The 25,314-nt window shown below is 47.7% G+C and overlaps 9 protein-coding genes across 9 annotated transcripts; 6 read left to right on the top strand and 3 right to left on the bottom strand.

Annotated features, from left to right (window-relative positions):
* Nucleotides 1-103: 103 nt before the first annotated feature.
* On the top strand, nt 104-1,486 carry N7466_000958 (glycosyltransferase family 15 protein; the record flags this gene model as incomplete). Its single annotated transcript, XM_057160356.1, has 4 exons — nt 104-245; nt 316-579; nt 653-1,271; nt 1,330-1,486. 4 exons carry the CDS (start codon nt 104-106, stop codon nt 1,484-1,486), a joined length of 1,182 nt encoding a protein of 393 aa, XP_057026604.1.
* Nucleotides 1,487-2,350: 864 nt separating this feature from the next.
* On the bottom strand, nt 2,351-3,227 carry N7466_000957 (cytochrome c oxidase subunit VI; the record flags this gene model as incomplete). The annotated part of the gene is made up of 4 exons (XM_057160355.1): nt 2,351-2,469; nt 2,580-2,697; nt 2,835-2,880; nt 3,040-3,227. 4 exons carry the CDS (start codon nt 3,225-3,227, stop codon nt 2,351-2,353), a joined length of 471 nt encoding a protein of 156 aa, XP_057026603.1.
* A 2,445-nt stretch (nt 3,228-5,672) lies between these two features.
* N7466_000956 (elongation of very long chain fatty acids protein) lies at nt 5,673-6,813 on the top strand (the record flags this gene model as incomplete). Its single annotated transcript, XM_057160354.1, has 3 exons — nt 5,673-6,080; nt 6,149-6,431; nt 6,497-6,813. The coding sequence occupies 3 exons, from the start codon at nt 5,673-5,675 to the stop codon at nt 6,811-6,813; spliced, it is 1,008 nt and encodes a 335-aa protein (XP_057026602.1).
* Nucleotides 6,814-11,193: 4,380 nt separating this feature from the next.
* N7466_000955 (uncharacterized protein) lies at nt 11,194-12,771 on the top strand (the record flags this gene model as incomplete). Its single annotated transcript, XM_057160353.1, has 1 exon — nt 11,194-12,771. One exon carries the CDS (start codon nt 11,194-11,196, stop codon nt 12,769-12,771), a length of 1,578 nt encoding a protein of 525 aa, XP_057026601.1.
* A 634-nt stretch (nt 12,772-13,405) lies between these two features.
* N7466_000954 (putative nicotinamide nucleotide transhydrogenase) lies at nt 13,406-16,930 on the bottom strand (the record flags this gene model as incomplete). The annotated part of the gene is made up of 5 exons (XM_057160352.1): nt 13,406-13,437; nt 13,497-13,571; nt 13,625-13,813; nt 13,872-16,760; nt 16,834-16,930. 5 exons carry the CDS (start codon nt 16,928-16,930, stop codon nt 13,406-13,408), a joined length of 3,282 nt encoding a protein of 1,093 aa, XP_057026600.1.
* A 1,114-nt stretch (nt 16,931-18,044) lies between these two features.
* N7466_000953 (Aminoglycoside phosphotransferase) lies at nt 18,045-18,667 on the top strand (the record flags this gene model as incomplete). Its single annotated transcript, XM_057160351.1, has 2 exons — nt 18,045-18,077; nt 18,149-18,667. The coding sequence occupies 2 exons, from the start codon at nt 18,045-18,047 to the stop codon at nt 18,665-18,667; spliced, it is 552 nt and encodes a 183-aa protein (XP_057026599.1).
* A 1,982-nt stretch (nt 18,668-20,649) lies between these two features.
* On the top strand, nt 20,650-20,940 carry N7466_000952 (uncharacterized protein; the record flags this gene model as incomplete). Its single annotated transcript, XM_057160350.1, has 1 exon — nt 20,650-20,940. The coding sequence occupies one exon, from the start codon at nt 20,650-20,652 to the stop codon at nt 20,938-20,940; it is 291 nt and encodes a 96-aa protein (XP_057026598.1).
* A 414-nt stretch (nt 20,941-21,354) lies between these two features.
* On the bottom strand, nt 21,355-23,343 carry N7466_000951 (putative general amidase; the record flags this gene model as incomplete). Its single annotated transcript, XM_057160349.1, has 6 exons — nt 21,355-21,506; nt 21,570-21,660; nt 21,712-22,448; nt 22,499-22,640; nt 22,694-22,963; nt 23,026-23,343. 6 exons carry the CDS (start codon nt 23,341-23,343, stop codon nt 21,355-21,357), a joined length of 1,710 nt encoding a protein of 569 aa, XP_057026597.1.
* A 1,076-nt stretch (nt 23,344-24,419) lies between these two features.
* Nucleotides 24,420-24,836, top strand: N7466_000950 (uncharacterized protein; the record flags this gene model as incomplete). Its single annotated transcript, XM_057160348.1, has 1 exon — nt 24,420-24,836. The coding sequence occupies one exon, from the start codon at nt 24,420-24,422 to the stop codon at nt 24,834-24,836; it is 417 nt and encodes a 138-aa protein (XP_057026596.1).
* Between the last annotated feature and the right edge of the window lie 478 nt (nt 24,837-25,314).

Raw genomic sequence — 25,314 nt, 5'->3', positions numbered from 1 at the left:
CGCGGCGGGATCTAAACCTGAAGGAGTAAAGTGGCTCCGAAGTTCCTTAAGTTCATACACTTGTTTCTTCCCCCCTTTCGCATCTTATCATTCATCACCCATCATGGCGATCGCACGTCCGATTCGCATGCTAGGCGCTGCATGCATCCTATTGACTCTATTCCTCATCTTCAACTTACACCAGTCTCCTGATCAGCCTTCAACCAAATTGGTCAATGGCATGACCCGGGATCCCCTTCTAGACCGTTCGTTTCTTGCCACTCCCCCAGTTCCGCACTTGACCCTCCCACCACATCTCTGACCTTTATAATATAGCCACCGGTGAACCGGAAGGAGAATTATGGCGAGCAGACGAGAACGATTACTCCCCCGATAGCGAAAACTCGGCGCGCACCAATGCCGCTCTGATCACCTTGGTCCGCAATGAGGAACTTCACGACCTGCTCAAGACCATGAAAGACCTTGAGCGCACCTGGAACAGCAAATTCAACTATCCCTACATCTTCTTCAATGACGTTCCTTTCACCGACGAGTTCAAGCGCATGACCCAGGCCGCCACCAAGGCCCAGGTTCAATATGGTACGCTTCCCCTAAATGCTTTTAGCCTTTCGTCCACTCGACTCCGGAGCCTGTCTAACTGTCTTTTCTACAGAGTTGGTTCCCAAGGAGCACTGGGAGGTCCCTAGCTGGATCAACATGGACCTTTTCCGTGAATCTGCTCAGCTGCTGGAGGAGCAGAACATTCAGTACGCGTCGAAGGTCTCCTACCACCAGATGTGTCGCTGGAACAGCGGCATGTTCTACAAACACCCGGCCCTCGAGAAATACCGTTACTACTGGCGCATTGAGCCCAAGGTCCAGTTCTTCTGCGATGTTGACTATGATGTTTTCAAGTACATGGAGGACCGCAACAAAACCTATGGCTTCACCATCAACCTCTATGATGCCCCTCAGACTATCGAGACTCTTTGGCCACAAACCAAGAAGTTCTTGGCAGCCAACCCCTCATACCTCAGCGACAACAACATGATGGATTGGATCACCGATGATCAGGCTCGCCCCGAACACACCGAGAAGGCCAACGGCTACTCGACTTGCCACTTCTGGTCCAACTTTGAGATTGGTGACCTGGATTTCTTCCGTGGCGAAAAATACGAGGCTTACTTCCAGCACCTTGACCGTGCGGGTGGCTTCTTCTACGAGCGCTGGGGCGATGCACCCGTCCACTCGCTTGGAATCGGTCTGTTCGCTGACTCCAACAATGTACACTGGTATGATCTCATAGAACCTCCCCCACACTATTAAAGCATCCCACTGACCATATACCAGGTTCCGTGATATCGGATACAACCACATTCCCTACTACAACTGCCCTAACTCGCCCAAGTGCTCGGGATGCAAAGCTGGCCAGTTCTTCGGCGGTGCCGACTGGCTGTCCAAGGAGGATTGCCGCCCGACCTACTTCAAGTACGTCGGAACACACTAAGTGATAGATCCTGACGATGATCTACGTTTGAAAACCTGTCATATTGATGACTTGATAACATTGCATTATCTTTGGCATACCTGATGAGTATATTTATCTGACACTCGGTGGTTTGTTTGGGTACCCGGCGTTTTGAGCGGACACATACCTATTGATGAAACATTGACATTGTGCCCTTTCCCTATTTGGATTCCCTTTTCTTCTTCTTCTTTTTTTTGTTTTCAAGACTCAGAGTTCTGTTTCTGTCTGTTGTCTCTTCATAAAACACGTTCCGGGCGTGGATGGTGTCTCTGTTGATAACTGAAGCCGGTCCGGCCTTCTTTGTAATTATATTCATTGCACATTGCCAGATTTCATTGGATGTTGGTACGTTTTATATGTGTGGGCCTTATGGTCCAGCGTCATTGTCTGTTTTGTGTACGAGGATGACTGCTGGCGCCAGCACAGAGAATAGATTTTGTTCCATGATGAACCGACCAGATGACCTTAGCTCAGGTATCCTTGTATACATATAAGAAGATTCAAAATTGTATCAACTTCTAGTGCTACGGTAACTTGGGGTAGATAGTAAGATTAGGAACGGAAGAAACACGACAAAGATGAATTAAGCACCAATCCATGGTACACAAGACCCTTTTCCAAACAACGGCACTAACAACACAGGAGATCTCTAAAGTATGTATACAGCTTTCAATCTTCTACCCGATCAGCGTCCCAGCCAACGCGAACGGATGCGCATGATTATAGCCATCGGTGACACGGGGGGGGGAAGGTTGTGTGGGTACGGTACGGAGTGAGAAAGAAAATTGATGAGGCGCGGGGGGATTTGGTGTAAGAACACAAAACAAAATTCAAGACGCTAATTTACTCCTCCTGGGGGAAAAGCTCTTCACGGAGAGCAACACCAAGCTCCTGGCGCAGACCCTCAAGAGCCTCGAGGTATTGCTTGTACTGCTCCTTGTTCTCGACCTTGGCCTTGACACCTGTAAAAGTGGGTTAGTCATCAATTGGATACCATAGTGGGGGGTTTTGTGATTCGGGATTGCAATAGTGAGTTTCTATTGCATTTTGCCCTGGAGGAAGTGTCGCATACCCTCGAAAACGCGGACGGCAGTGGGGTAGTCGTTGACACGGCGAGCGGCGTGCAGGGCCGCGGTGAGGACCTCAACGGAGGGGACGAGATCGTAGGCGAAGCAGTTGTTCAGGTTGCGCTGAGAAAGGAGACCAAGTTAGTTGATACCTCAAGGGAGACAAAAAAGGAAAATTGAATGGCATTGGTGATCGGGCAAGATCGGCCAACAGATATCGCATCGATTCCCCGGGTGGAGGTGGTTGGATTCAGTCTTACCTGGAGCTCGAAGACATCCTGGACACCCTCGAATTCCTTCTCGAATCTGCAATTGAGATAAACAATCAGCGAATGGCGTTCTTATCAGATATAGACCAGCATTTAGACGGGGGTCAGGGTAGCGTTTGAAAGCGCCAATTCCCGACCCTATCTCCTCTTTCTCCCGAGTTCCACTGGTGCTAAAGACAGGCGAGATATATCGTACCGGGCAGAGAACTCCTCGTATGTCTCATCCTCGTGGCCGGAGGAGAGCTTAGCGGTGGTGCCGAAAGTGCGGGCGCGGGCGGCCATGGTGATGGGGGTCTGCACCCGGGAGCGGACGAGAGGAGCTCGGACGAAGCTGGCGGGGCGGACAGCGCGGGTCGCGATACGGAAGATGGACAGGGACGACATGGCGGGTCGGTAGGTTGGACCGGAGTCAATTGGGGAGGATTGGTGAGGGGAGAGTGGATGAAGACGGGGAAGGGAGGAGGACGAAGTTGTCGTGTACCCGGCTGGATTTTGCGGGTGGTGTGGTGTCGTTGCCTGAGGCTAGGAAGCTGAGTCATCGCGCCGACATGGCCCGGGGCGGTTTTGATCTCAAACACTCGCCTCTGATTGGCGGAGCCATAGATGACAGCTCCAAGTGCGTGTCATATCCGCTCTATCAGTTGATGCTTCAAATGTTTACATCAATCATGATCCAGCTTTTTTTTGAAATATCAAACTTCCACCTGTATTCGTCTACTGCTTCCAGCATTTGAACGATGTCAATGCGAGGTTTCGAAGTTCCAAGGTTAGGCATCGCTGTTTCCTAATAAATCCACGAATATGTATATATTTTCGACATGAAAATTGGTTGCTCGAATATTCAATGCTCAACCTCCAGGGCTTCCAAAGTTTGTAACTCCGAAAAAAGGATGTGTGAGGGCACCGCCAAATTTCCACCTACAGCCTTGGAGGTGGACAGTTCAATGTCCCCGAGATCAAATGCTCAAATCCATCCGCCTGCACATGTGGGCTGGGATCATTCAAAACGCGGAATGCGAACAGACATATATCATCAGATGGATTTTCAAGTGTCATCTGTACATGAGGCGATAAATGCTCTACCTCAGTCTCCTAAGGTGGAATCTACCTTCCTTGAAACAAAGAATTGATTACAACTGACATCAGTATTCGATGTTTGAGGATTTGAAAGAGCGAGCCTCCCGAGGTCTCTTAATTTTGGCTCCATATACTTGCTTATACATACTGACCAGTTGACCAATAGGTCGATGGGTTCGGAACCGACCACAGGCAGATCTTTCAATAAATGTTGCTCACATGATAGACTGGCCAGCATCTTGAATTTAATCAATTCAAAATCCAACCTCAGGCACTCGCTTGGAACATCCCACTATCCATGGGCTTGACTAGTATAACAATTCAAATGTTGAGATCTTACATACTTTAACTGTAGCATAGGCCATTCTTTCTCCAGGTATTAGGAAATGCACTATGTAATTCCAAGGTTCATTGAGGAGAGCCTTCAATGCATTCATATGTTGAGGCTTAAAGACTGCTGCCCGGGTGTATCGAAGACCCAAAGAACAATGTGTGCAACAATAAGGATAATTCAATGATTTTTTACTATTCGGTAGAAAAGGATTATTTCGGAACAATCAAAATAGGTCTGCGGAGGATCAGATAGTTGTCAGTGTTCTGGTAAAGCAGGAATGAAAATATTTCCAGAAGACTGCAGTATCCAATAGGAGGATTGTGATTGGATATTCGCGGCATTGGCAACCCAAAAACGGAAAAAATTGATTGGCTGTTGTCTACTTCTGCAGATTCTTAATTTTTGCATTACATTTCCATGTCGCACCGATTCAATCAATGATGCAATCGATGAAGTTTCTTATGGTACAATACTTACTGGTTCTAGAAGGGTTGTACCTTAAGAGGCTTGGTACCTGGAAGCTTAAGATATTATCCAGGTCCCAGGGTCTATGGATCCATTGAGATTATACACCAATCGAGGCCCAGGTGCGGAGATTGCCTCGGGATTTACGATCAATAAATCAATAATGAAAAAGCCTTTCCCGCAGTGGCTGGGGTAGTAGGTCAATGGAAAAGGGGTGATACAGCCTCGGCTGAGGGAGTATAGGATCCTATTGTGGAAGGCGCACACTCGAGAAAAAGTTCTGTAGTGTAACCCTCAGGTAGGAATTTTTTAAAAACCATCAAGAGACTTTCAGTTAGAGAAGAGAAGAGGAGAGAGAACTCAACCGCATTGCCAGATTGACATTTCGATTTTATTTCATAAAACATAAAATTACGGAGTAATTGAATAGTCCAAGATTTGGGGCTGACGATGGATCCCCCGCAATAACCGTGTTTGCTTATGCTTCTGCGCATGTGACACTCTCGAGGTCATTTTTTGGCAATAACATCACCACCAGAGAAGATAGATGCCATAAGACATAACAGGATGATGCCAACTGTTCATGGAGAACGATTAGATCTTCAGCACTAGAATTGAACGCTCAGGTTGAGGACAATGGCCGATTTTGTTCGGAACAGTACGGACATTGCTGATTTTCCCCCTTTACGGCGACGCTAAGCCACATTAGGAACTCAGCGGACGCGCCGGACGCAAAAAGTAACTTGTTCTCTCCTGTTCGTCTTTTCTTTCTTACAACGTCGGTCCTTTCCATTTCTTCTTCTTTTTTTCTTTTTCTTTGGCGGTGTCGTGACTTGCTTGCGAAGAGAAAAGAAAATACAGGAGCTGCATTCTCTTGACTTGGCCTCTGTCTTAATACTTTTAATTTTTCTTCTCCCCGTTGGTCTCCTTGTCCTTCGGACCCCCGTTCCACCATGGCCGAGTTCCTCCAGAATGTGCCCCTCCCAACCATCGATCGCCCCTTTGGCGTGCACCTGTGGCCTATCTTCGATAAGGCCTTTGAACAGGTCAAGGGATACCCCGCCAGCGAGTTCAAGTTCCAGGAGGGTGTGACTGCCATGTCCACCCTTAAGGAGACCGCTGCCCTTCTCGTTACCTACTACGTGGTTATCTTCGGTGGCCGCGAGGTCATGAAGAAACTCCCCGCCTTCAAGCTCAACACTCTCTTCATGCTCCACAACCTGCTCTTGACCATCATCAGTGGAGTCCTGCTGGTCCTGTTCCTGGAGCAGTTGATCCCTACTCTCTGGCACCACGGCATTTTCCACGCCATCTGTGACCACAGCGGTGGTTGGACCCAGCCCCTCATTGTTCTCTACTACGTGAGTTTCCCACTTGCGCATATGCCCGATGTTGGGAAGTGATGTCACTAACCTCAATTCTTCAATAGTTGAACTACCTCAACAAGTACTGGGAGTTCATCGACACCCTTTTCCTGGTCCTCAAGAAGAAGCCCTTGACCTTCCTCCACACTTACCACCACGGTGCCACTGCCCTTCTCTGCTACACCCAGCTCATTGGTTTGACTGCCGTGCAATGGGTTCCCATCACCATCAACCTGCTGGTCCACGTGGTCATGTACTGGTACTACTTCCAGAGTGCCCGTGGCGTTAAGATCTGGTGGAAGAAGTACATTACCATGCTGCAGATCCTCCAGTTCGTCATTGACGTTGGTGAGTCTTCCTTGGACCTGAATCCAGATCCCCATCTTTCTCAGATGCTAATGACTGCGCAATAGGTTTCATTTACTTCGCCTCGTACAACTACTTCTCCTCCACCTACTTCCCCTGGGCTCCCAACATGGGCAACTGCGCTGGTGAGGAGTTCGCCGCCTTCGCTGGTATTGCTATCATCACCTCGTACCTGTTCCTGTTCATCGGTTTCTACATTGCCACCTACAAGAAGGAGGTCAAGGTCGGCCGCCCCCGCAGCAACACCGGCAAGAAGTCCCTGATCGACATGAAGAACTTCGAGATCCCCTCCCCCGCTGCCAACGGCTCCGCTGTCTCTTCCGGCCGCTCCAACGGCCCCGTCACTCGCTCCCGCAAGGCGTAAGTGACCTTGGCTACATGAATCCTATTCTATGCGCATTCAATTTGCGTACGTGGAGTAGCGAGAGACCAGCATTGTTCTTGAAATCAAGAACGCCATGAGTCATCCTCCACGAGAATAGGAGAGGAAGTTATTCGAACCTTTTTTTGTACCTGGAACATGAATGCAGAGGCCGAATAAACGCGGTGCCTGCTCCATGATGATTCACTTTCTAATTGTTTTTTAATGAACGACCTTTCACGATGCCAGACTCGACGGTCTGGCGGTCTATGCGGCATGGGCTCTGTGAGGAATAGTGTGCCGAGGGGGATTGATGTCCGACGTCAGGATAGGGAAATCAATCTCTGGGACTAGGCATTTTCTTTTTCCTCGGTTTTCTTTTTTCTTTTCATTCGGGCGGACTGTCGGACAGCCTCGACTCGGTTGTATTCTATAATGTCATTATCTTCTGTTCATGTTTGTTATTGTTACCCCTTAGCCTGCTGGCGGCAGGCCCTTTTGACTGCATCCGTTCACCCTTATTGTTAGTATTATATTATAGATTATAAGCCACACATATCATGCTAAATGTAATCATTCACGCGCAACTTGCCTCATTAGACTATCAGTAATGCGGTGGTTGGGTTTGTAACCAACGCAAGGAAAATGGATCGAGCATGGCATTTGCATGGCTCCAGTCCACCTTGCAATGGATCTGTGTAGAGTGGGCAGGTTGTTGTCCTCCTGCATAATGCAGGACCCATGGAATCGAAGGGGGATAGGCAGATTGTATGATAGAGCCAAACGAATGGAATGAAGAAAAAACCAAGGCAATTCGCAGAATACCATAATCTTGAGCTACCATCTCACCATCTCTCCGTCAAAGCTCCTTTGATTTCGCTTCAACAAAAGGAAAACAAACATTGATAGAACGTTGATGGGGAAACGAAAAAAAAAACACTCAGAGCTCAATGTGCAGCATCACATTTGCAGTCCCACAAGCATGCAGGAACCAACCCGGGGTGTAGATCCATGCATAAAAAAAATAGGAGGTTAGTGAAACGGGGGACAAACAAACGCCACGAAGTGACAGATCGAACAACCAGCATGGCAAGCATGGCAGCGGGCCCGAGCAAACGAGCAAAGAGAAAAGGAGGAAATAAAGATCATCATTGAAGCAAAGCCAATTCGATTGGAAATCAAGCCCAACTCTCTCTTCCAGCCATCATCTGAAGATCAATGGAAAGCTTCGCGATGGGAGGCTGATGAAAATCCGGCGCACGGCACGGTCAATCATTGAGGCCTTTTTATGTCCCTTAAGCTTCTCACTGAACTTTCTTCTGGTCAACTGGTCCTCCTGTCGTGCCAGCCACTATTACTAGGACGCAGGAGGGGAATTGTGGAGTGCAGAGTGCAGTGACAGGTCGTTCGACCAGCCATCCACGTATACGTAGCGTGGTCGGGAGATATTCGATAGTCTGTAGATCCAATCTTAAAGTGATACGTTCGGACCTCGATGATCGTCTGCCATGAGTGGATTGGAAGGCTTGGACAAAATGTTCAATAAGAAGCTGTGCCTTGCTTGTGTAGCCGGCATTAAGCCAGTAAGCAAGCGGGAAGAGACAAGAAATGACAAAAAGAGCTCCGTAATTGTTGAAAATGACTCAAGGTAAGCCTGAGGCCGGTTTGAATGGATTAGTATGCAGGGCCGACGCAGGATACCATGAGCCTGGCAAGGCCATGGGTCATGGCGTCGGAGAGCACGGACAAAGCAGAAGGTGCAGAAGGTACAGAAACTAAAGCTAGAAGTACGGCCGTTCAAAGTTGGAAGTTGGCATGTCGACGGAGCATGGCGAGTCGCCGGCCGGAGTTATGGGATTTTTTCCATGGCCAGACCAATTCAAAAGTTGATTAAGGGACATCTGGACAGATGTCGGTAGATGGGGACTCTATTCTCCGCAGAGAGAGTAGTCTAATCTATGCTCAACTGGGTCAGACAAGACGAAACAGGTGGAGCTTGCACATGTGCAGAAGGAGGTTGGGGTTTGGCGGTTATACCGGAATGCAATCAATCTTGTAATGTGTAGCGGAGGATCAGTACTTCATGTGGGAAGCAACGCCGCTGTCAGACTAAAGATTGTAAAGCTTGGATCATGTTGAGAACATTTCTATTAGAAAACTCCTGTCGATCATGTTTTCAAACGCTTGGTCAGGATAGAATTTGAAAGCAATAATTAAGAGAATTAAGAAGGTTAAAATTTTAGTGCTGGGGAGTTCCTTGCCTCCAATACTGCTTTTAACGAACAGTTCCCAAGCGTAGAGCATAGAGTTAAGAGTGAAGAGTTAAGAATTAAGACTAAGTTAATAATAAAGTCAAGTGTATTAATGCAATGTATAATTCATCTGAAATCAAACATCTAAAAATCGTCTAAAAATAAACGAAACGATAGCGTGAAGCTTACGAAAGAATAGAAGAGACCGGGGAAATTCGCCGATAGACAATGGCTCCAACGCAAGGAGTTTTCTTTTTTTCTTTCTTTTTACGTCTTATTGCTTTTTCTATTGATTTGTAGCTATTGTATGCACGCAAGCGATTCTCCGAATTTTTTTCTCATTTTAATCTTTTTCGAACGAGACTAGGGAATTTTCTGCAGCTTTACAAATGTATGCTGTGCTATGCTGTGCTATGCCACTCTATTCCAATATTCCGCCGATGGCGTCCACTTATCCCCCTTTGGCCATTCGAAGAATGAGATCTATCTGGCTTCTGCCTTTGTACCTGTCCTGATCCCTGAGAATTCTCCTGTAGCAAACATACTTGATCATGATCCTTTTTTCCCAACATCCTTTCTACTAAGAATAAGTAGACACTTCAGTCGGTTAATCTATGGGCCCCTGAAGGTCCCTTCAGCATAGCGGAGGCCCTTAGACCCTTTAGGGTTAAAGGGCGGGGCTCCTGTCTATCTGTACCTGCACTAGATGGAAAAAAGAAGCGTGGTAGCCCCTAGCGTGGTGAGGATGACAAGGACGCGTTGTGCAATTGAATAATAAAAAAAAAAAAAAGTAAAAAAAAAGGAATAGCCAAAAAAAAGGCCAATGCTCGGTTAGGAGATACCGGAATCCACTAGGAGTTCGTGCTTAGCGTGTTTGAGCTAAAGACCAAGTGTTGTGAAGCGGTTAAGCTTGGCAGTTGAGTGAGTTCCATCTTGATCAAATCCCCACCGAGTCCACTCCGGGCGCTACGAATGATCCAACCCAGGGATTTTCCGAACATGAACAAAAAAAAACACTGTAAGATTCCAAAGCTTGGGGCCCATTCTTGGGCCGTTGATCGAGCTTCTCCTGTTTGAGATTATTTGGTTTACGGAGAGTGCATCTTCTGTTCTGCAAGTAATCTAGTTCTGCTAGTATTTTCTATTTCATGGTGACGTCGGAAAAGCCAATGATAGCGCTCAGTCCTGACTTGCTGCAGCCCCAGCGTTTGGCGCATTGACCAGACCAACGACAGCTCACGATGATCTATCAGATTTTTCTCCGGTGTTACAGGCAGTAAAGTTTGGTCCCAACCTCGCCACGATGCTGGATGGTGCGCGTCGAATGGTGAAACGGCCCAATCCTTAGCATCCTTAGTTCCTGCCCTAGCGAACCCCCCTCCGCCATCCCAGTCTCAGCTGCAAGGGTGATGCGCTGTTGCCCACCCTGCACCCCCTAATCGCCAATCACATTCGGCGTGGATATCCTCTGCCAATGGGCGGCCTGACTAGCTTGGGGCCATTTGGACCAATCCAGGATGACCTCCTCCTTCCTCCTGCAGGAGATAGTCGAAGCCCAAAAAACCAAAAATTCCAAAAGGAAAAAACCCAAAAGAAAGCCACTGTCGGTCAGGGACACCTTTTCGCGCTGTTCAATACAGGATTCTGAATTTGACTACACGTGGACAGGGATCGAAAATGGTCGGTCCCCTCTTTCTTGCAGATGGCGCTTCCCTGGTCTAAAAAAGCCCATCCACCCCTCCTAGTGTGGATCAATACCTGACGGGTGGGACTCTTTTTTTTTCTCTCCATACTTGTACCTTGGATGCCTTCGAGGGCGGCTCAATCCTAGTTACAGTACCTTTAAAGACCTTCTTTTCCCTTGACCCCCGTTCTGCAGGATCGGATCTCCTTCACAGATCCAAGTCTGTGCCATATTCATAAACCCGGGGGAACCTGCCTAATATCTTAGGGCTTTCTGGTGATTAAAAGTTTCGAAGAGGAATATCTTCGTCTCATTTTCTCCTTCCCTTATTACTCTAACACGGGCTGGTCTCCATTTCTCCCGTCTTATTCTGTCTGGAACAGTAATCGTTTTGGATAAACCATACGTTGTGTGCATCTTGGATTACCACCTGAACAACCCGCAAAGATGTACGAGCCCACTACCTCGTTGAATCTTCACCGGCTGAGCCGACAGAGCCTACAGAAACGATACGAGTCAGACGAGGAAGATGTATCGGAATCGGATGCTGGACCAGACCTGGTCCCTTCACTAGTAGGCTCGAACCGAGCCGGAACCATCGATTCAGATCTCAGTGCCGATGAAAACTCGCACACAGATCCAGACTCAGACCGAGAAGAGCATCTGTTGGCTCCATTCCAAGTAGCCAAGAGGCCACGCCCCGTCTCAATGGATACGGTGAAGCGAAGCAGTGATGCAACCTTCGGGGAAAACACCCGTGTGTTTGATCTCGAAGACGATATGGTTCTTGAGATTCCGCTGCCAGAGAGTCCTCCTGATATAGATCCCAATCTCTACCTACAGCCGGCCATCTATGTCTCGCCTGATACACCGCCGACCAACAACCGAAGATCTCGCTCTTCGTCCCCGTCGTCCATCTTTTCCGTGGAGAATGCCGAAATCCAGATCGCCAAGAAGATCACCTTGATGGAGCCACCGACCCGTCCAACCCTAGTCTTCATTAATGCCTTGGGATCACGGTCCAAGAATTCACGGGCAAGACCAAGCCATTCCCGAACACGAGGCAACGCCCGTAACAGGGAATCCCGCATCTTCGACGGGAAGCTAGAAGGCAATCTCCAGGTCCCCCGCCTGACAGACGTCAAATCAACATCACCAAGACTCTCCGAAGGCCACTCAACAGACCGAGAGGACTCAACTCACACAACCCCCGACCTCTCAAACCTACCCAGGGACTCCTTCATCGCACTACAAAGCGCAAGCGCAACCATAAGCAGCGTCTCCGACATCCCCGTCCTCCCCTACTTCCCCCCCTCCCCACACCAGCGTCCCGTCTCAACCCTCCGCCAACGTCCACGCACCTCCGGCGCCGAGAGATCATTTCCCACTCTCGCCGCCCTCCGCTCACCCCGACGCCCTACAGAACCAGGTCTCCGTCCACCCTCACTCCGCAGCAACAGCGGCAGCGCCAGTGGCAGCTCAAACAGCTCGCCCTCCTTTCCTTCACGCCCCGCCTCCCCGTCGTTCCGGGATGACCCAAGAAGTTACTTCGTCCCGGACCACCACCATCACCACCACCACTACCACCACAGTGACGCTGCATCCCTCTATTCCCGCGCTCCCAGCCCGGCTTCTACATGCTCCTCACCACCCACGCAGCAACAACAATACCCTAACAGCTCCAAGCGTGGACCCACCGCTGCTCAACCTCTAACACCGAGCAACCCCAACATAATCCCCCACCGCTCCCCGATGATGCGCCGCATGACGCGGAAACATTCGGCCGCCTCAAGCATCCATTCCATCAGCAGTTTGCGCTCGGAAATGGATACGAGGGATATGAGCGCCGCTGCGTATGCGGCTTCCAGCCAGCCGGCTGTTAATACGATTACTTATGATTCTCGACCCGTGCGGAAAACGAGCCAGAGACGCCATGCGAGACATGCCAGTTCTGCGGCTAGTGGTGGCAGTGGGCGTGGGTTCATGGGTTTGAAGCTTGGGAAGAGGGCTTTTAATAAGGTTTAGTTTTAATTTAGTATTAGTAATTTCTGGGTTTTTGGGGTGTTATTCTGGCGGTTTACTAATTTTTTCGGGCGTCCGGGTCTTGGTTTTACAATTTTGTTTTGCTTATTTGTTTGGTCTTTTTTTTTACGTGGGTTGTAATCACGGCGCAGGCGGATTTGTTCTTTGTTTTTGTGCCTCGATATCGGGAACTGCTTGCAGTGGGATAATGTCCTCGAGGCTTTTGTGGTGGATTGAAATTGCCAATGCCTCAATGTATTGGGAGACGAGGAATCAGTGATGTTGATGCGCTAGTTAGTTCGCGCGCGAGGGGCTGGTTACCTGACTACTAGCACCCTCTATTTTGGCCTAGTTATAAGCATCTACTAGATACACAAATCAAGAATTATTGAATAACTCCGGGGCGAAAATGCTTAGTTCATTTCTATTGATGGATCCTTGAAAACATACGTAGAAAAGAGCTATGCTAGCATAGAGAATGGTATATTGCAGCGCATCAGCAATAGGGACAGTTTGGAAAGATGAACGAGAAGAGCAAGTCAACCATGTAAATGCCATGGTAAGGTTATGCACATGGTCATAAAAATAAAGCGAAATGAGCGAAGACAGAGTATCAAGTTACGATAGTAGTAGAAGTCTATTTGCGCGCCTCCAGGGCAGCTTTAATAGCTAGAAAGAGGGAAAAATGTTAGTATCTTTCCCTGTAGCTTAGATTGACCTGAACTTACCATCACACGAAGTCTTCGCATCTCCGAAGAGCATTCTCGTTCCGGGCATGAAGAACATGGGATTTGGCACATCGGCTGTGATATCAATTAGACATGTAAAATAATGGTTGAGATGTATCAGAACCTACCGTATCCGCTGGACATTCCTCGCTTCATAACAATGACTTCCTTACTCTTCCATGCGTGCAAGACAGGCATACCGGAGATAGCAGAGTCCGGCTCCATAGCAATAGGGTTGACTGTGTCGTTGGCGCCGATGACAAGAGTAACGTCAGTCTCCTTGAAATCTTCGTTGATCTCATCCATCTCCAGAACGACTAGAGAATTGTTAGTGAGCTGATGCTTATTTGTGACAAGGTCAATTGTTAAACTTACTATCATATGGTACTGATGCCTCAGCAAGAAGCACGTTGCACTGGCCCGGCATACGACCTGCCACGGGGTGAATAGCAAAGCGGACGGTAACGCCCCTCGAGCGCAAGATACTGACAATCTCCGCCAGTGCGTACTGAGCCTTTGCAACCGCCATTCCATAGCCGACAATAATAATGACACTCTCGGCACCGGAGAGTGCCTCGACTGTGTCGTCAATACTTGTCTGTGTCACTTCTCCTTCGATCTTCTTCTGGCTTTGCACTTGAGTACCGATACCACCAAAAAGAACGTTTGTAAGCGACCGATTCATAGCGACGCACATAATGTACGACAGAATTGAACCGCTCACTCCAATAAGTGAGCCTACACTTGTCAGAAGAGGATTGTTTAGCATGAGACCCTCTGCGACAAGGGCAAAGCCAGAATAGGCATTCAGCACCGTGATAACGACAGGCATATCTGCACCGCCGATCGCTGACGTTGTCGTGTAACCTTTCAGAAAACTGAGCAATGTACTTGTACCTAAACAAGCCGCTGCGATCCCAGGATTGGCGGGGGCCAAAGTCAAGAAGGCCCCCATGGTCGCCATATTACCGCCCAACAGAGTCGAGTTAATGACATGCCGGCCAGGTAAAAGCATTGGCTTAGAAGACATTTTGCCTGCGAGTTTGAGGAACGCAACAATTGATCCGGTGAAAGTCACACCTCCGATGAGCACGCCCATATAAGCAGTCACCATGTGCAAAGTAGAGATCTCGCCAATTTCGCCCAGGACGCTACCGATACTGGTCAAAACGGCAGCAAGACCCACAACCGAGTGCAGCGCTGCAACAGTCTGGGGAAGCCCAGTTGGGGTAATGCGACGGCCAATTAGACCACCGACCAAGGCACCGGTTCCAGCCATGACGGCGAATTGAGTCAACGTCTCAGTAGAGAATCCTACAGCAACGAGTGAGGCAAGAATACCGGAAGCCACACCCAAGATTCCCAGGATGTTTCCACGGCGGGCTGTCTGCTGCGAAGCAAGGCTGGAAATAGAAGTCATGCAGAGAACTGTGCTAACGAGATACCCGGCTTGAACTATGCCAGCCATTCCAGTGCTGGCTGCAGCCACCAAACCACCGCCAAATACGAGTGCTGGAACAGCATATAGCCATGGGTACTCTGGAGGATCGGTTGGACGCTTGAACATGTCAAGCATACGCTTCGTCACAACAAAGCCACCAGAGACATTCACGAATGCAAGCAGCACAGATGCCGCACCAAGGTATTCAGGGATAGTGGTCGGAACAAAGCCCCCGCCCATGACGAACAGACCACCAATACCAACCATTCCGGAGATAGCATTGGTGACACTCATAAGCGGCGAGTGAAGAGCAGGAGCCACTCCCCATACGGCGCGATAACCAACCAATCCTGCCAATCCAAATGTCATCATGTTGCCCATGAAAATGGGGCCCGTGGCTTTTCCAAGAGCGAGAGTTGCACCGATTGCACCGGTGACAGTGGTAACATCTCGGGTTGCCTGTTGCCACGGTGTAAGAGCGAGCTTGGCTTCTTTCTTGGCCGCAATGGCCTCGGTATCGGGCTTGGGAGCGGGAGGAGGAGCAGCAGGCGCAGCGGGTGGGATAATTTCGCCGTTGAGTGTGACAATTGACCCACGAACAACCTCGTCATTGAAATCGATTCCAAAGGACTTATCCTTAGGGGCCATGGAGAGTAAATATTTGATGATGTTGTTTGAGTAGAGCGTTGATGATTGGGTCGGCAAACGAGATGGAAGATCGGTATAGCCAATGATCGTAACACCCTTGTATTGAGACAGCTCACCAGGAACAGTTGCTTCACAGTTTCCACCGGCTTCGGATGCGAGATCTACAATGACCGAGCCAGGCTTCATAGCAGCGACCATTTCCTTCGTAATCAGCTTTGGAGCAGGTTTTCCTGGAATCAGAGCAGTCGTAATTATAATGTCAACTTCACGAGCTTGCTCCATAAACAGTTTCATCTCGGCTTCAATGAATTCTTTGGACATTTCTTTGGCATAACCACCTTGCCCAGAACCATCTTCTTGGAAGTCCACCTCGATGAATTCTGCACCCAATGACTGGACCTGTTCACGGACAGCAGGACGGGTATCGAACCCCCGAACGATAGCACCCATGCGGCGAGCCGAGACAATTGCACTCAGACCAGCTACACCAGCACCGATCACCAGTACTTTACTGGGGGGAATCTTTCCAGCAGCCGTGACTTGGCCAGTCAAAAAGCGGCCGAAGTGGTTTGAAGCTTCTAAAACCGCTTTGTATCCTGCAATATTGGCCATGGAGCTCAAGGCATCAAATGTCTGCGCACGGGAGATACGTGGAATACGGTCCATAGCAAAAGCAGTCACGCCACGGGCAGCCAGGGCATCCACAATTGACTTGTTTTGGAAGGGGTACAGGAAAGAGATAATAGTCGAGCCTTTACGAAGAGCTTGAATCTCATTGAATGGTCCTTCCGCCTGCGGGTTTCGGACTTTCAGCACAATATCACTCTCCGCCCATATAGCATCACGGTCCACTATTGTGGCACCGGCTTGTTGGTAGGCATCGTCTAGAAGCTGTGCTTCTGTTCCGGCCCCGCGCTCGATCAGCACACGTGAAAAGCCCTTTTTAAGAAGCAAAGCCACATTCTGTGGCGTGATTGCAACACGGCGCTCATTTTGGTGTGTTTCGCGAGGTACTCCAACCGTCAACTCGGTGTAAGGGGTGGTTGACACAGGATCCTCAGTCGGGGTGGTAGTAGTCGACGCGCTTCGCTTAGACGCGGTAGGCCATTGAGGTGCTCTGAGGGAGAGTTTATTCTGCGATGAGGCAAGGAGGGTGATCTGACGAGCCTGAGAGACTAATTGAAAGTGTTAGAGTGTTGTCCTCAATTCAAGAAGAGTATGTCTAGAGCGTTGAAAATAAAAACTTACCCGCGTGAGTCACGGACAGCAACGATTTCCCCGCGCGCGCACTGGAGGCCACGCGACAGGGCCTTAGCGCCGACAACAAAGAGAGCGTAGCCGTCATTGCCGGAAGCGCTAATAATCATAGATCACAGACAACCAAGGCACATCTGAGGAAGGGTGTCCAAGGCGTGGAGAACAAGGGAGAGGAAGGAAGAGAGACAAAAGACGAGAAAGAAATGACCGAGAAAGAGGAGTCAGGTAGGAGAGGCTCTCGGACTCCCACCTTGCAATGAAACGGTACGCGCCCCCCTTTGGACACGGTTCTTCCGGTTAATCAAGAAGCCACAGCCTTAACTTGTGTGATCCCCGCGGGGTTTTTGTGGAGTCGCGGTGGAGTCGTGGAGAAGTTCGGGCACTTTTCTTTTTTCTCCACACCCATCAAACTTGGTTTGGAAATCATGCCACAACAAAGAATTGGACGTGTTGAGCATTTTCAGGCCCACGCAGGTTTCTCAAGGAGTTGAGCAATAGGATCGTAGTATCACAGACCACAGATCACAGACCTCCCCCGCAACAAGAAGGATCCAAGTCCCAAGATGCCGATAGCCGGAGCGCGTAGTAGGTCATGGTGCGGAGTATATTGATTGCGCCGGCTTTCGGCACTAAAAAAACCAGGTACTTTTCAACCAGGCTTACAGTGCTACTAACATTTGAAGTTTAGTTCCAAGGTTACTGAGATATTTAGACTTGTATAGTCAAATCATAATAAGTATGCACAGCTACATAACATACTCGAATCCAATCGGATCGTCTCAAGCCGAACTCACAGCTAGTAAATGACGCAAGTCTCCACATGCATCTATTGATTGCCGTAAATATCCACACGCATCACCATTTGACAGATATCAACCAATAGAACTCTCCACTTTTTTATATATACGCATGCATATATGACATCTGGACATATCAATCGATATCTGAGGCGGACCTGAGTCATGACAACTGGGGATTGATTGTATGTGTTTCAGTCCATAGATCATTACTATAACTCTCAAGTGCTGACACATGCAGTATCGCCTAATAGTAAATACAAAGAAGTGAAATGATCTAGGTACATATGCATGTGTCACATGATTGCACATCCTAGTCCTGTGCCTCCTTTCATGTCAAGAGTACCTTCGTGTGCGTTAATAAATACCTTACTATTGTCACATCTCGCTCTCAAATCGAGTTCAATGTTACCAAAATATTTGGAACCATTTCGCGATGTATGTCTATAAATCCACTCGCTTGGGCATAAATGACTCATACTTGACTGACATTCAAATTCAATAACAAGCCCCGAAGCCGTGACCCCTTTGGACCTTTTCCATTAGATGAAAGGGATCTTACGTCCGTCACAAATAAAGAACTTTCAAGCCTTCTTACATCTGCTCCTATTATACATCAGTATGGTGCGACGAAAGTTGTGCGACTCTCGGAAAATCTTGCCCTGAAGGCTGGCGGGAGTATCCTGCCCGGCGAAGCGGAAATACTCAATCTTGTTGCATCCAAAACCTCAATCCGAGTTCCACGAGTCCATCGCTCATTTCAAGTCAAAGATGACACAAAGTATTTCGGTACATTTGGGTACATAGTGATGGATTATGTTCCCGGCCAGCCGTTGGATGAGTGTTGGAACTGTCTGTCCAGTGATGCCCAAGGGAGAATAGCATCTCAAGTTGCTGGTATGATCCAAGAGATGCAGTCTTTTGAGCTTCAAAATCCTGGCCCAATTGGTGGAGGCCCATCTCGTGGTCGATTCTTCACAGATTACAGCGCAGGGCCTTTTGCGGATACTGTTGAAATGGAAGCTTGATTTAATCACAAGCTAGATGTTTGCAAACATTTCAACCAAGCTGCGAAGGAAACACCGCCATTTCATTTCACCAAGTTTGTCCTGACACACAAAGACATCAGCCCTCGGAACCTCATCCTGGATCAGCATGAACAAGTGTGGTTGATTGACTGGGCACATTCTGGTGCATATCCTCCTAGTTTCGAAAGTTCAGCATTGAAAAGTCAATCGGCTTTCACCGATTTTAACAAAGCGGTGTTGTCCCTTATCCCACGTTATCCCAAGGAGGAACTGCAGCTTGATGCTATTGGATTTGGATTAATCAACGCGTCATTTGCTTAGTTAAAGAGAGGGCTAGAACATCAACTTTTACGACGATAGCAAGATCACAGAGCTCCTTCAATAATTCAAATATTGATGTTGCATACTGTGCTTATTGGATATTATTGATCTGAACCTTTGGTGGTTAACGATTATTACCATTAATTCCTTGAGCTTTTCACGACCTTAGGTCGTACATTACCCCCCTAGCTAGTGTGTACCGCTCCGGAGCCACACCATGCACATACAGTTTTGATGGCGTTGATCTAGTACGCGGTCTCTGATTGGACTCTTCTTCCTTCTCAATATTCAAAAGCCAACCAAGCTGTCTTCATTGTATATGCGATGACGGTTCTGACAATCTTGAACTCGGGCTTCAATATTCTCCTGTCCGGTTCGAGTTGTCGAATACCGTCTTCAAAAAACATTTGAATCGGATTTTTCAATGGTCAGGGACTCAGGGTTTCGGGGCTGGGGCCAACAAATGGGGCGGATCAACTCTACAAAAGTGGTTCCTGGCAAAAGTGGATCAAAACAAGTGGAGTTGACCGAGTTTTTCATCCGGTAATTCCAGTGCCCTGTTATTTAAGCCATTTCTTCCTTGGACCCCTGCCCTTTGGACCCCTAGACCCCTACGCTAACTCACCCACGATGCCGAGATCTGTACAACACTGGCCAGGGGGCATCCCCACTTGCATTCAACCACACCCAGATCCAGATCTGTCTTGGGATGAGATTAAAGAGGAAGTTAAGGGCTGGCTACTCTTTGTACAAGTATAAATCGTGATACCAATCTGCATTGGCCTCTCAAATTCCTTGCTAACATGAAGGTAGGAAAACTGGGTTACTGCAGCGAATGCAGGTTCCTCCGATGAGAACTATGAGTTAAATCACCGACGGGAACTCGTAGAAAAATGGGCTTCAGCTACACAGGACTTTCGTGATGTGAATTCACCTCGGTCCAACTCCGTCAAATCTCTGTCTATTATACTAACTTCTTCTTTTCCCTTATCCAGGCATACCAATTATGTATACCTGTGGGTCTTCTAGGTACAGAGGGGCTAAGGAAGAATGATCATATTGAAGGCCTTCGATACCCAGCGGAATCATTGGAACGTCTCTATGAAACTTCACAGCCATGCCAAACCAATGGCCTGATTTGTCTTGCCCCTATTGATGAGAAACATCCTGAGAATCAGGCGCGACTAGTCAAATTCGCGATTCTGATGTATGACTATGATATTGAGGTCGGGCATTGTCTAATCAATAGCCACATTCCACTAGAGGCTACCCTTAACCCCGAAACTACTACTACCGATCCTTCGGTAGAAGACTACCTACCCTGGGCGAATCTTGAGACTGCAACTTTCAAGTCGATCTTCCTCACACATACTGGCAAAGTACTCTATCTTGGTAATCCAGGACCATATATGATGGTTGATGAACTAGGCCTGGAAAGCGGGCGCCTGACAATTGTTACATTTGAAACCAACGGGGATGTAAGAGAGTCCGTCGAAATCCGCCCATTCAATATGAAAATACCATACCTGAACGCCTTCGAGAATTGGTCTAGTTTTGACAATGTCAAGCATTGCCAGGGTGCTTATAGACACCAAAACACCCCGTGAGTACCCTTTGACCTACCAAGTCAGCCCAGCAAACTAACGAATATCAGACTTGATATGGACCTACCAGTCGTCGATCTTCTCTACCAAGCCAAGGAAGCAAACCAGCTCCCCAACTCAATGGAACTCTGTGACCGAGAGCAGTGGACCAGTGATGTTGAGCTCTATGCCCCAGGCTACTTGGCTCTCGAGGCTGAGGGTCGCGGGGGCGAGTATCCCCTAAGTAGCCTCGTCGCACCAGACAGTATCGGCAAAATCACGAAGCAGGTTATGCATAGGGTGCTGGACCCCAGTTTCTCACACCCCCGATATTCATTTGTTCCTCTTCCTCCTGGTCGAACCCTATGAGTTCATTCGAATCATTACGATAATACCAAGACAAGGAGCAGACGATGTGAATTGAATGATAAAATGAAGAAAATTCAAGTGCCTTTTTAAATTCATCAAGTCTCTCTACACAGTATCTCATCTTTCGTACGCCAAGAAACTGTAAATCAAGATAAGCCCTGATCCGCGAGACTTGGCGCGACCCGCGTCATACAATGATACCCCAACCACAATGACCCTCCTCACCAACACCTAGATGCGCGAGTAGGTACGTGGAAATGTGAAAAAAAAAGAGTCAGACTAGCAGATGCAATTTTACTTCCCAGAAAGTTGATTCAGCGTGAATATTGACCTCGTACGCTTACACCTCTACAAGTTTTATTTTCCGACCAAAAATAGATCCAGAAGCCTGATTGGTGATACATAGATGGACATCTAAATGTTGGATGCTCTCTCCGCCAAGCCTTGTGTTGGACGGTTCAGACACTGGTCGATTTGCTTTGCCATCTGCAAGCATTCCTCATCCCGCATGGTGGTCGTGAACAGCTGAATGGAGCATGGTGTGCCTTTGAGTTGATCGAAGTTGTCTAACATTCGAGTTGGTAAGATGATTTAAGTTCTGATAACTAGTTCAGGAGGGATAAACTCACATTCGGGCGCGACTTGATCTGCTTTGAGCTCGAAAGTCTGTCCGGAATCCTGGTCGCTCACTTCCCCAAATGGAAGAATGCACGATGGGTACTATAGGTCTTCATTAGCAACATCTCAAGCCGAACTTTCCAGGATACCTACATCCAAGCAGTTCAAAAAGGTAGTGTAAGGAGCGAGTCCAAACATATCATGCTGCACTGCGGTATTTTGAGCTGGGGGTGCAACACAGATATCAAGATCATGCAGCACCCACAGCTTTCGATAAGCTTCTCGCAGCTCCGCTCTTCGTACATTGAGCAGAGCCAGCTTCTCCATTAGACTCAGAGCGCTCATATCAGGTAAGGATGGTGTGATAATTTGCCCCAGTTTCTCAAATTGGTTCACAATATGGCCAATAGCCGGCACGACAGGTTCACCTGCCGACGCGATGAGCTTCTTGGAATGTTGGTCAAGGCTAAAAATCCCCCAGGCTACCTCATTCACCTCCAAAACACGGCAATCCTTTTCGTCCAAAAAGATTATCTGGTGGCCCTGGGCTTTCAACGAGACGATTGCTTCATTCAAAACTCTCCGAATTGGTGGATGGAGAGGAAAAACAGCTGACTCAGGAACAACACCGATCCTGAGAACTGGTTTTTTATCAACCTGTCTCCATGGAACATCAAGAATACTGGAATCATAGTTTGCAGGGCGAGCTCCACAAAGTGATTGGAAAAAGGTTTCGATTCCACCCAGATCCAATGACAGTGGACCAATACAAGAGAGCAAAAACTTCATGCCAGGCGTGGTGCAGACGCGCATTCCACCATTGGGAACTCTGGAAGCACTAGGTCTGAAACCGTAGATTCCACAGCAGTGAGCTGGAATCCGGACAGAACCTTCAATCAGGTTAGCCTTGAAAAATTCTTTCGAGATTACTTTGGCTTACCCCCGATATCTGTCCCCAATCCAAGAGGTGACCCTCGGAGGGCGATCAAGGCACCTTCTCCCCCACTGGAGCCACCGGGGCCCAGTGTGGTATTCCAAGGGTTCAAAGTGCGCCCAAATACATTATTGTGAGAATCAGCCGTCTAAGGCGGGAGTGTCAGTACTGACATAACCGAGGAATAGCTGGGATAGATACCATCATTGTTTGGGGCACATTTGTCTTCACGTAGAGTACAGCGCCAAGTTTCAAAAGAATATCTACAAGAGCGGAGTTCTCAGTGCATACATCATTGATGAAAGAAACCATGCCGATGCTTGCATCTCGTCCCTTGAATTGAAAGTTGTCCTTGATGCTAACGGGAAGACCGTGGAGCGGACCTGCTAGTTTTCCTTGAGCTCGTAGATCATCTAGATGTTTAGCCCGCTCCAAGGCCTCAACAAACATGGTTTCAGCGAGGCAAGAAACCTTCATATTATTAGTTCAATAGAATATCAAAGATGGGGTAAATAACCGTACGATGTACTTACCAACTGTTGTGCCACAGCTGCACGTTTGCAGTAAGCTAGGGTCACCTCGACCGAAGAGAGACTCCCCTTCGCTAATGCAGAGATCAGATCAGAGACTGTATAGTCTTCAGTAATCTTTATCTCGTGGTCTGTCAAAATCCCTGATTCACGAATCGCCTTGCTTCGAATAAGGTCATGTTTATGATCTGACAATGGGGCATCGAACTTGGCCATGAAATTTTGCGACACTTTCCATTCGGACGGGATTCTGTTGGCGCATTCTTCTCTCTTTCTTGCAGTTCTAAGTTGCCAAGAATCCGATTCCTCGATGGAGCTCATTCTGTTTTGTCTTTGGATGCGAATGGTCAGGATATGCTGAGTGGCTAGAAGCTGAGTATTCGATGTTCTTTGGGAAACAATAGTGCGTTTTATGTCGAGGAAACTTGTGCGGTGACCTCCGAATAATCTTACTTTATTGCGTGAATGCGAAGCCTCGGCTCAAAGCGGGGGATGCGGGGTTGGATAGGAAGAGGATGATATCTAGAGATTTGCCGATTAGGTTGCACAGAATGTTCGCTCATTCGTTCAAATCTACTGTTGTTTACATAAAACATTGATCTCTACTAGACAACTGCACTCTATCTCGGCTAATTCGTATTAATATGCATGGATCTTGATTGTAACCTTGGAAACTTTTATTGTGTACTTGAAGCAGAAGAAGATGGGAAACGCCCCGAGATTCTTGAAGCTATGTACACCACAGAGATTATAATCTCGGAATGGCTGTGTCTCATTATCTAGTTCTATTTCTTTCTTTCAATTTCCAACAAAATTGGACGGAAATATTACTCCACAACCCAGGAACACTCCAATCAGTACCTATCTGAAATCATACAAAGCGGTATCGCTTATTGTTAAAACCCATTGAAGCCCTGTGAAAGAGATCAAAATGAATGCCACAGAGAGAATGGCCATTGTTTTCACTATCCAAATTAACAATCTTATTTACCAGGTATCACCTTTGTCTTCTTTATTCTTCTTCTTTCGCCCTTGTTCTTCTTTCTCATCTATAATAATCTATTTATGATCGAGATGACAGACCAAAGAAAGACACCGGCATGAAGACTATTTATGGATTCCAAAATCTATTTCCAGTCTATCTCTTCTGTTGTTTGCTTCAACAAAGGGCGTGTTTCAGCTAACGTTCGAACTTCAAGTCCAAGCCTCCAGCTTCAAAAAGAAATGATTCAAATGTTATAAGAAGGATGATCTTCCTCCTCGGATTGAAATCTAATCATCACAAACAATCATCAATACAGAGCAAAGACAAGCCAAATCTACCCATTCCACCTTCCATTTATATATCTTTTCAACGCCAACCGCAAAGGTTCATTCACCATATAGCATAGTTCAAAATGTCGCTAATCGATACATTCCACTTTGATATCTACGTTGCGGTCTGCTACTCAGAGCCCGGTTGGCCTGATCACTGGATGGTTCTTCTGCGTCACCCTGGAGCTGATCGATGCGCATATAGGTTCCACTCCCTTCAGAATAATGTTGACTTTCAACTAGCGATTGAATACAATACACGATTTGATAGCCGCAGCATTAAGCAGACCTTCTATTTGGGCCGGATCCCTACGAGCGCGATCTGTACAGTCGAGCGAGAAGCCCACGCTGTCCCACCCCAAAGCTGCCAATGCTGGGTTCTGTACTTCCTTCTCCGATTACAGTGGAATCACTTAGTTCCTCTTGGAACCTACGAGCACTGGCGCGACAACCACGTTGAATCCCACCGCGTGGATAGAGGCCCCGGTATTGGTCAATAGAGGCTTCACCTTATGCAATAGGTAGCGACTGCAAATTTGGACTGAATAGTATCTAACATTTGATTTAGAAAGTCTAGGACAATAAAATTTCATGCTTATCAACCTTCCAGAGCTCATTATAGAAACACATTTGACTTGAAGGTAACGACGTAGTAAACTGGTAGCCAACATTTTGAATCAATATTTTGAATGAGATATGAAACTTGACTGCTGTAGTTGTATAGAGAGATCAGATAGTTACACTTTGCTTGTACGTTTAATGGATGACTCAGCTGGGGTTTGGGTTGAAACCTGCAAGGTTGGAAAATTCGAAAGCAGAAAAGAGTCAAATTTTCCTCTTCAGTTTTGAGACCAGGCAAGTGATGAGAACATAGCCTATCATAGATGATGTATTTGCAATGATGCAGGTCCGACCCTGTCAAGCCTGCGATCTAAGTTGCAGCAAGCGAATTTGGGGTAAAAAAAACCGCGCGAGCCG

This window comes from Penicillium verhagenii, assembly GCF_028828195.1.
Source record: "Penicillium verhagenii strain IBT 33310 chromosome Unknown utg000002l_segment0_segment0, whole genome shotgun sequence".
Lineage (NCBI taxonomy): Eukaryota > Fungi > Ascomycota > Eurotiomycetes > Eurotiales > Aspergillaceae > Penicillium > Penicillium verhagenii.
Note: the sequence above shows the minus strand (reverse complement) of the source record. Positions and strands in the feature narration are given on the sequence as shown.